The 11,254-nt window shown below is 35.2% G+C and overlaps 1 protein-coding gene across 2 annotated transcripts; it reads right to left on the minus strand.

The window, feature by feature from the left end:
• Positions 1–4,780, minus strand: LOC113503776 (pancreatic triacylglycerol lipase-like). Of its 2 annotated transcripts, none has more exons than XM_026885861.1 (4): positions 4,307–4,780; positions 3,974–4,212; positions 2,192–2,314; positions 1–294 (listed from the first exon to the last, which is right to left on the minus strand). In XM_026885861.1, the coding sequence occupies exons 1-4, from the start codon at positions 4,638–4,640 to the stop codon at positions 88–90; spliced, it is 903 nt and encodes a 300-aa protein (XP_026741662.1). In that variant the 5' UTR covers positions 4,641–4,780; the 3' UTR covers positions 1–87. The 2 variants fall into 2 exon arrangements, with proteins under 2 accessions (XP_026741662.1, XP_026741664.1); XM_026885863.1 differs by having other exon boundaries at positions 96–294; positions 3,970–4,212.
• Positions 4,781–11,254: the final 6,474 nt, after the last annotated feature.

The raw sequence follows: 11,254 nt of genomic DNA on the forward strand, positions 1-11,254 counted from the left end.
CATCAGATTTGTGAACATGAGCTATGCTATGTCTATTAAGTTGAATTAGAGTTCTCTTTGTAACTATTCTAAGGTCTGGTTTTATTCTCAAAATAAAACAATTAAAAAAAGTACTTTTATTAAAATCGCTTCTTCATCCACTACCTGCAGAACCCATTCCAAAAGGCGCAGTCTTCTTAGTAGCGAGGAAGTACTGACCAGGGTTATTAGCATCAGATAGTAAACCCATGTAGGATATGGCGTTTCTTGAACACAGGCCTTGTCCAAACATTGTCCAGTTATCACATTTACGGGCTAAAACAAAAGAAGAAAGTTTATTATTCCAAAATTCATGGGCTGTTGTTCTTTCGAAACTTTAATATCAGCTGTTATTACCCAATGAAATATGTACATTATGGGTCAGTTAACAATATTGTGAACTTTGGAAATGGCAAAGCTAAAAGTTAAGAGGCTTAACGCCCTCTTTTAACTTTGTGATATTAAAATACTGGTATTGCTATTCAACGTGGCAATCCTGCCAGCCTTCTGGGCACGTTTCGCATCTTTGACACAAATGAAGAAATCTTTTTGTAAATAATATAGTATTATTTACAGAATATTTTATTGCTGTTTACAAAAGGTATCACAATAGTAACAGTTGCATACTAAATATTATTATGAAAAATCAAACTGATCCCACGGGAACACAGAATGGGGATAACATCCTATCCTATGTGTTACTCCTGGTTATAAAGTACCTGTGTAACTTCGTTAGAGTTTTTAGTTAGTCCGTTCAGAGGTTTTTGCGTGATCGAGGAACAAAAATCTACACATCCATGCAAACAAACTTTCGCGTTTCTCATATATGTAGGATTTTTGCAGGATTGTAGGACTTGATTTAATCTGAGCTAAAAATGTATAGTAACAATTTTATTACTCCTACTTTAGCGATTTGTTAAATTAAACATTTTATGATTTTTTCGAGTTATGGAGTGTCCATACATTTTTGTCTGTCCATAACTGACAAGGCTAGGTAAAAGAAATACTCATTACACGACTACACAATGACACAGATCAGCCAAAGCTACCAAATCCTTGTATTGTGATACCATCTTATACTTAACTTTAACAAAAGCAGAATGGTATAAAAAGGGTAAACATACTATCTATTAAACAGAGTATGTGAACCAAACACGAGTATACAAGAAACAGGATAACAGACGTCAGAAATAACAAGGAAATCGTATGAGGAAAACACCAGCACCACACCAATTTAAAAATAACATCCTTACCGTACCTTTTGTTAAGGCTTAGGGTGACTGTATCTCAACACCTTCAAGGGAAATAGAGATTGAAGAAATCTTTAACCTCAATAATAATAATAAATGCGGACAACATCACATACATTGTTCTGAACCCAAAGTAAGTTGCTGAAGCACTTGTGTTATGGAATTCAGATACAACGAAGGTACCACAAACACCCAGACCCGAGACAATGTAGAAATGTGATTTTTTACATTGACCCGACCGGGGTCGAACCCGGGACCTCAGAGCTAGCGACACCTTGAAACCGGTGCGTACGCCACTCGACCACCTTATTATTTATTATCTTTCCCATTTGTTCCAGTCACTGTTCAAAAATCGGTCCAAATTGTTCTATTCTGGGGCAAGCTAGATTCTGTTTTTTTATTCGAGATCACTGTACTTTCTGGCTATGTTACCCAATACATTTTAAGATTTAGACAATTACAATATTTTTTTGCAATGGAATGATTTCAAATACCATATTACAATAATTGAACTAAACAGACTACTACTCTTCGGATTTTTTTAAATTATTCCGAGTTCAAAGATCAAAGCCAGAGGTTCAGAAATGACTCAGCAAAATGGTTGTAGTTGGCCTTGATATTTCTCATGGACTTTGCCTTTCTGATTTTTAAATAAACTGGTTTATACAAGTAGCCAAAAGCCAAAATTTAAACAGGATAAAGTTTATCTATTCCGATTTGATAGTGAAAATGTAATGTGTATGTAACTTTAAGTATTATATTTTGCTATTTATTTATTCATTTCTATCTCTATCTGATTCGCAAGCCAATTACAATAATTAACAACACAACTAACATTAACCGAGATCACTCTCATACTGCGGGTAAGTTATGCACTTAATCCACTCATACGAGTATCTACAGGTGAGTTAATAATAGTTTACCAGGAAAATGATTCGGCGAGTTAATGGATTCGGCGAACAGCTCCCACGCCCTGCTGTGGTCGCACACCGATATATAACATCCCGGCTGGGAAGTTCCTCCGTTTGGATAGAAGTCTTTGTGTCCTATAAAAAAGCATTGCATTAAACCTAAAGTAAAACTAATTTAAATAAAATGATATTTTTGAAATCCTGAAACAATAAATTCTCCATACCCGCCACCTTGAACCAGTGCATAAGTAATGATGCGCTAAAAAAACTAAATAAACTGAGTCATATCTTTTGTGGAGCAAAAAGTGTTTGTATTAGCAACATAATCGTATATCAGCTACAGCAAAATGGCTACACAACAAAATAAATCTGAGATTTTGCCACAATTTACAATTCCACGTCAAATAATAAAAAGCTAATGAACCATGTTGATACTCAGAATACTTGTGAATTCCGAGAACGTACAAATAAAGGCGAGACAGAAATGACGGAAAATAGAGGACTAAGCATTTTCTTTTAAGTACCTACTGAGGAAAAGTGTAAACACCATTAATACTTCTTTGGAACAATGGCGTCCCGTTAATACCCCGAGCTGTGAACTAAGAACATTGTCACATCGAAAGGAAAGTGTTTGACAGATGTTACGACGATCTTCATTTCAAATTCTGTCTGATGCGTTTTACTTCCTTATTAGTACTTAAAGGATCCCTCAGGGAATTGAGCTTGGACCTGCTTGGAGAAGCGGGGAAATTCTCGGCGCAATTGCGGGAATTTTGGCCAGTCTGCGGTTCCTTGTAGGAACATACGAGACAAATATTAGTACACCTCATGTTTGCTTGGAGTCTGAATGTTTGTGCATATCAAATTCAAGTTACACGGGATACACAGGAACTCTTAATTGTTTCAGGGTAAAGTTTACATAAGACCGTTAACCCTTAAAATGGGTCAAGAAAGGAGATCCTTAGTGATGTTATTCGAATTAAATTTAAGTTGTTATTATTATAGTAATACTGGCTGACCCAACAAACGTTGTTTTGCTGAATTTTTTTTTCTAGTTGTTTGTATTTTTAGTGCCATATTATAAAAAATTAAAACAAACAATTTCGTCCAAAAAAATAAATATTATTTTTAGTGTGAGCAACCCTTATCACTTAGGGGTATGAAATAAGATGTTGGTCGATTCGCGGACCTACTAAATACGCATATAAAATTTGGTAAAAATCGGTTAAGCCGTTTCGGAGGAGTACGGTAACTAACAAATTCCCGTGTCACGCACGGGAATTTTATATATTAGAAGATTAAAAATACATTATATGGGGTAATTAATTTGTCTACATATGTATACAGCTAATAAACATAGTCACTGAATTAAATAATTTCAGAATGATTAAAAAAAAGTTTAATCTTTTAACTCTAGACTACATTGAGGTCACAAAAAAACTGGGACAGTAACTTATTCCTAAAACCTAGACGTATACATACGAGTACGTTATGATGACCAATCCGTCTTTACGATAATGAATACGCAAATTCAGTCTAAGACGTGATGACGGTGACCTAAGAAAGTAGCTAGCCCGGACTGGATGCGAAGGTGGAAGACCGGCGGAGACCGTACTAGTATTGTAATGTACAGCAATGAACCACGATACCGCAATAGGGTAAGTTTATTGATTGACCATTATACAATCTTATGAAAAACTTTTCTGGCATAAATTGTCCCCAAGAGAGAAAAGAAATTCGTTATTGATTAGCAAGCAAAAGTAAAAACATAGCAAAAGACCGTCGTTTACCTACAGGCTCTTTAAGACCCAGCATTCCACCATTAGTATGGATCACATCAACATATTTCGCATCAGTCTTGTCTAGTCTTCCACTTGCACTAACATTGCTGAAACAAGGACCCGCTGGGTCCAAAGCAGTGATGCGTCCAATCTGCTCCCCAGTCAACTCTTGGACTCGCTTCCCCGCTACTCCAGCAATATGAGAACCAAGACTGTGACCTATTATATAAATCCGTGTTGGGTCTTGTCCATCTGAAAGTTTATAGTATTAAATTGTACGGTTCCTTCATCTTAATTGAATTTCGATTTCAGGAGCAAAAAAGCAAATATTAAAAAAAGATCTCACCTCTAATGACATCACTCAAAAACTCTCCAAGTATGTCTCCCATAAACCTTACATAAGTTGAAGACCTGAAGTATTCAATATTGATAATCTTTCTACCATCTAATGCAAACAATTGTGTGTTTGGTTTCTTCAGCATCTCAGGAGCTATGCTTTGCACCATCCAGCCATCGGAGCTTTCCATGAAACCATGGATCAGTATGACGATCGTCTGCGCTTGTACCATCAACCGCGTCAGCCTGTGCGTCGCTGTTAAATTGTACTTGACGTTTCCGGTTTTCGTGATCAGGTCGATGTTTAACACATCTTGGAAGTTTGTTTTGTTCTTTTCGTTCATCTGTTCATATGTTATTCCGAAAAAACTTTTAAAGGCTTCACCTGCAACAGAAGTTACTTTGTATCACCATACCCCGCACCTTTAAATAGAAGTAAAGAGAGAGTCTGGACTGATCCCCATCTATTAATTTAGGAAATTTTATCTTACATTCCTAGCAGCAACCCAAAGTTTTTAACACACATCTTTCATCACCATCAAATCTAACAGTAACAAGACTTCACCAATTCATTAGAACTTTTCTAAAATTACAAAACCTCATCTCTTGTAAAAGCACTCGAGACAATAATACCAGTTTATACTACTTTGTCAATCTTTACTTTTTAAACTTATATGATCGAAGTTTTAAACAAGGTTCTGAAATGTAAAGAAACGTTAACTACTTTTCTTTTGAAAAGAGTACAGAATCGAACAATGAGACATCTGCAGAAAGATTTTTTAACTTCGTAACGTCATTTGTTACGTTACGAGACAATACTTTTGAAAATATTCGTTTTTATAAAAAGTTAATGTGGAAAGAATAATCAATAGTTGAATGAAAAAACTACTTGTACAAAATATAGGCCAGCCGTTCAAGTACGGGTGGGTGGAGGCAATAGTAGAAATTCTTACATCTGTTAGACCCAGCGGCAACCATGGGCTGAATCACGGACATGGTGGCATCCACCATAGATCCCAGTGAGAACTTCGCGGGATCCCTGTGGGGCAGACTGGCCGCATACAATCCCACGAAGAAAAGGTACTTGAAGATGTATACCAGCTCTAGGTGTTGCACTAAAATCACACCATTTTACAATTTAAAATAAAAAGTTCTCAACGTGAGAAGGGATTCGTATAAACGAAGGAGTTTCACGAAATCTCCATGGATATTCTCAATGTCCATTCTTCTTCAGTCTATTTTCCAGGTATCGACTTAGTGAATTCTTCATAATTTTCCTTGTACATCTTACAATAAAGCCTTTTCACTACGAGGATTTCTAACGACCAAAATATCCTGACCTGCCACAATCTCAAACGCATCGCAAGAAATATTTGTGATCAAGGTTGAAAGTAGAATACGTTACTGATTTGTTAATTTTACCAACGACTAGGAAGGTCTCGTTAGATGGCTATATGTTACTGAACTAACAATAGCAACAAAAACGTCAGCCAAAAACACTTGAATTTAATCTTAAACTGTTACAGACATTATAATTGGACATAGGTGACAGAGCGTTACCTATTTGATTAATCACATTTGAATTGTAGAAAATGGCAGAATTATGAATAAAAAAATGAGCAAATAATGATTTGAAAAATGAGCACTCACAATTTATCATCTCAAAAGGCACCAGTAGCTGACTATTATAAAAATATATTATTACCACATGAGTTGTACTGATACGCATGTCAACTACTGAGCCTTTGCAATAGGACATGTTTTATTGTACAACACGCCAGAAAATTGATTATTTATGCCCTAATTGAATCACATTTAAATGCCATACATTTTGTATGGTTCTAGTACTTAGGATAACAGCAATAATAATATAACGACGTAAAACGATTTTTTTAGACTAATACGTCTATGGATAAAATTACTTTTTATAATTATATGGTTACAAAGGACTTCATTTTAATGATTCCAAAAATATGTTTGACTCAAAAACTGAAACATTGCAATTGCCATTTTACAAAAAAACAAAATCTATATATTTGAGATAACGACGAACATGGTCATTTATGTCACTGTTAGATTTAAACCATGAAGCTTAGAATGTAAAACAGACAGAAAAAGGAAAAAGGAGATGGCGTGTATAACAATAAGTAGGTAGGTATGAGGTATGATATAACTAGGTCTCATACCTAGTTATATCATCGAAACAAAGAAAAGAACTCTAAAATCACAGGAAGAAGGATTGAATCGCGATCAGTGCATGATGATTGAAGTGCCTACATGCGGATAAGAATTTGAAACTACCTACTTTCTCTAAGAGGAAGTGGTTGTCCATGAGGAGAGACCGCGAAATAAAAATAGGGAGTAGGATTAAATGCAAGTACAAATATGCTTCTACTGGCCAACTGTAATGAAGCTGTATGTGAAACTGTTAAAGTGGAGTATAACAAGGTTAATTTTTGTATGCGTTTGGGTGTGGCCTGGATGGCTTAGATCCAAATTGGATGACATAGGGTATTTAATAAAAATAATGTAATTAGTCCTTCACGCAAATTTGTCATATATGTATTTGGCAGACGCATTTTTTTTATTACGTCATTAAACGAATCACAGGTTGTGAAACGTCGTCGTATGGAAAAAGTGTACCTACTGATAAGTGAAATCACAAAAACTTTCAATTAATTTATCCCTGCTAAGACGTGTATCGGACTGGAACTTATCTTTATTTTTAACATATCGATAAAACGATTTTGGCCAAGTCCAACCTCACTATGGTCACCCTATATCACCTCGTAATGATGTTTATCTAGGTACATAGTTTGGAACGCTGCGTTTTGTTCCGCCAAGCCTGTGATCGTATCTCACTATCGTTGCCACACATCCCATGTCGACATAACATGCCTTTGTGAAAAATAAATATCATTTTTATGACAGGTTGAATATTATTCACTTTTTTGATGTTTAATGAAATTTAAAGACTGCCTACTTTTTACTAAGATATACTATACTTATATATGTACTAGAAGTAGGCGAGCTCTTGTTCACAGCTTCGCCTGCCTACATGTCGATTATAACTGCAAAAACATTACCCTCCTTTAACCAAGTTGCGTAAAAGTAGCCTATGTGATTATAAATCCAAGTTGTCAGTTACCTGTCTAAAATTTCATCGAAGTCACTCCAGCTATTTTTGCGTGAATATGCTGTGAAAGCTTGATTTCGTCTTCAGTTATTCGGTGACGAACGAAAATATGTAAAAACAATCAAATCTAAAAAACATGGAAATTAGCTCTCTTCACATTGAGGACCCACTTAAAAACTGAATGTAAAAACTTTTTCAAAGAATAACACTAATTGAGTACACGTCACTCTTAGACTATTCCTTGTAGTTTGTTAATCTAATTTTGCTGTTCTATGTTCAACACTCTTAAATCGTGACCCATTCAGACGATAAATCGTTTGAAACTGAAAACTTCAAAAACTTCTTCCTTAACAGTAACTCCATTTAGAACTTTTTAAAATTAAGGAAACTACTTCAATAAAAGTCGGAGGTTTATGCAATTTTAAACATTGTTGTTAGTGCAGTAGATTCAGTTTTAGATAAAACATCATTAGCTGGATGCGAGCAGCGGAGGACAAATATCGATGGCGTGCAATTGGGGAGGCATATATCCAGCAGTGGATGAATATGCGCTGATGATGATGATGACAACGAAAATTTTTGGTGTCAATCTATTTATATCAACAAATGTTCCAATTCAAACTTTTCGATTGTGTTCTCCATACATGTTCAGAAAGCCGAGTTTTCAGCACGCCAAACCTTCTGCAAATGACTAACGTACAGCAATGCTCGACTCCCGCGTAGAACAAGCATTTGTGTGATCCACGAATGATATTTTTTCTAGGTCTGATTGTCTTTGTTCATATTGTGATGTAAATGTTTCTGAGAACCCGGAATCGCAAGGATAAATTCTGTTGGCGTATTTTTTTATGCTGTGTCAGTATCTTTTTCCCTTCAGGCGAAGACCGCAGGAGTGCAGACATCATGACATATTAAAGAAAGTTATTCCTACAAAATGAAAACTGAAGACTACTGTTATCCGGAGAGATAAGATTTAATTTCATTGATAGAAACCAATCTGCGGTGGATACTTAATAACAAGGCTGGGATAAACTAGTTTGGTTAAGTAATGGTGCATAATTTTATTCAATGGTTGCAACATTGAATATAATTATGCCATGTTTACTCTTGCAAGTCACCATTACCTAACCAAACTGGTTTACTTGTCCCAGCCTTATAATTAAGTATCCACCGCTGTGTTGGCCTTAAATCGTCACGGGTCTGTATAGTGAACTGGCTAGAGACCTTTATTTTGTCTTATGCACACAAGTGCAACTGCTGATCACGAGATCTCGGACTTAGGAAAGCTATAGCTAGCTGTTGCCCTCAGGGCCACTCGCTTCAAAAAGGATCACACGGGAACAAAAATGGGTATAAAACTATCCTATGTGACAATTCTGATTATAAACTATCTGTATACCATGTTTTGTCTAAATCCGTGTGGTGAAAGAGGAAAAACATCCATACATCCATACACAAACTTTCGCGTTTAAAATATTAGAAGGATATTCTATTATACTTAATTATATTTTATTATAAGTAAAATTGAAACTATAATTTTCTGCTAGCGAAATAAGGACAACAGTCGAAGATAGATCTCGATGGCGTGCTATTGGGGAGGCCTATGGGCAGTGGACAAATATGGGCTGATTATGATGATGATGATAATGACGAAATAAGAAAGGGCCCTTCTAAAAAACTTTACGTGTAAAGACGGCGAAACATTTGGGACCTTTCAAGTGGATTTCAGACCTCGTCATGCAGATAAGCATCTCTAAAACTGTTGACATTGATTCTAGCTCTCAAATATAGACGATTAGGTGTTTCAGTACACAATTATACATCAACACATCTATTATAAGTTGACTGTTCTGAAGTATTCACAAACATATCGTTTTCTCTCTTTCTCTTTACAGCCCTTTTATATTTCCATCTTCCTCATATAGTTGTTCGCCTAACTTCATAGGTGTCAAGCTATTTTGGTGGTTAGTTGCCAACAAGGCTGAGGTTAAGCTAATTGATTCTTGATGCGATTTTAATGAGACATATTACAATACATAATCTTACTTCATTTGTATTGTCGGATGTGATTATGAGTTGATTTGCTGAATAGCTTCAAATAAATTGACATTTTGGGGAACGTATTTGTGAAAGTTAGGGTTAGACAGTAAGCATCTTCTCTATATGTATTTCTCTGTTTAGGTTAAATAAGGTCATTTTTACTCTAAACGACGGGGCAACATCAACACTTGAATTCTTAGCGGCTAACCCAATGTAAAGTAATGAATGTTTGAGACATAAATCGTGTGATATTAGAAAATCGCAAATTTACTAAAGTCCTCACTCTGAAAGATAATTGAATTAATAAAATGAGTACACATAACCTTTAACTTTGATATGCGATAAATTTATCTTGAAATAGATCCCATAAATACCTAAGTATAAAATAGTATCTCTATTTCAAATAAAATTATATTCATTTTTTTAAATTTAAACCTTAACAGGCTAAATCAAATGCAACGCAATTGATTGTATTATTCAGAGTAATGGCGTCTATTTCCTCTATCCACATTTTTTTCATCAACATCTATTATTTGTTGCCAATCCCTTTCATATCCGTTGTTTCCTGTTCCACATTTTGATCCATGAATAACGGACAGCCGAGTGATTGAGGTCACTACGCCTCGTGGTTTCGATCTGCGGATACGAAAACGTTTGTGAGATCCATGTATGCTTATCTAGAGTTTGAGTGCCTTTATGGAGTTTCCTGCCGGTTCTTCGCCATAGAGGTGACATTTGGAACCGTGCCCTTAGACTCATTACTGTAACGTTTTAAAACAACCTGGAAAACTGCCAATTTGAAATATAATCTTTTCATGTTGTGCATGTGACTTAAAAGTTTATGATCTTCCGCAGCACCAAGTTTCTTAGTCGTAAACTAAAACCTTATTCCATTCTCGCATGGCGCTTGTGCATCATAACAGTAAGTAGGTTGCATAAACACATATTCAAACACTTTACCACATCACTACTACATAACAAAAAACCCGGCATCACACATTCTTAAAAACATATATTAAAATTTAAATTCCTACTTACTAAACTGTTAAGTGGGTACTTCAGTAATGTCTCTAAACAACTGTAGATGTCGCGACTGTAATTATAGAAACACAACATGTATTTGAAAATGTTTTGATAGTCTACTAAGCTGAGTAGTATCCTCCCATACTTTTATTAAAGTAGCTAAGTACTTTGGTCGCTATACGCTTGGACCGCTCAAATAATTTGATGTTACAAAACAAATTGCAATCATCTTGACAGCTGAGGGTTAAATTACATAGCTATTTTGAGGTTTGTTTGAAATAAAAATTGGTTAAGTTAAATATATGACGTGTTTACACGGATCTCGGTTTCATTTTATATTCGGCGTTTGCGCAGAACAGAACAGCTTTCGTATACAAAATCAGAAACTTCTGAAAAGTTGGTTTGGAAAAAGAAACATTTATTCATTGAAATTAGTATATTAAAAGCTTTTTAAGAAAGTTTTATCAGAACGTAGCTTTTGAGTGTGTGATGCAATATTTAGTGTATGACTTTACACAAAAATTAAAAACCATGGGTAAGTAGGTATATGACACTTTTTGGGGTACTTAGAAAATTTTACGTACTTTTAAATTATTGCAGGTAAATAAACAGCTTTCATACACGTCTCGACGTCAATCGAAACTTTTTAGTCATAGAAAACGTCGGAAGATTCCGCTGATTTCCGCTACGTTTATGAGTAATATGTCAATTATGTATATATATAAGTCAATTATGAGTAAAATACATAAGAATAAAGTT

The sequence above is a fragment of the Trichoplusia ni genome, chromosome 20 (assembly GCF_003590095.1).
Source record: "Trichoplusia ni isolate ovarian cell line Hi5 chromosome 20, tn1, whole genome shotgun sequence".
Classification (NCBI taxonomy): Eukaryota; Metazoa; Arthropoda; class Insecta; order Lepidoptera; family Noctuidae; genus Trichoplusia; species Trichoplusia ni.

Bases quoted from the DNA above. Each gene is read 5' to 3' on its own strand.
- LOC113503776 (XM_026885861.1), bottom strand. From the start codon at position 4,640: ATGAACGAAAAGAACAAAACAAACTTCCAAGATGTGTTAAACATCGAC. The intron at 4,213-4,306 runs GTGAGATCTTTT...ATAAACTTTCAG, and splicing joins TTTGAGTGATGTCATTAGAG to ATGGACAAGACCCAACACGG. The intron at 295-2,191 runs GTAAACTATTAT...CTTTTGTTTTAG, and splicing joins CTCGCCGAATCATTTTCCTG to CCCGTAAATGTGATAACTGG.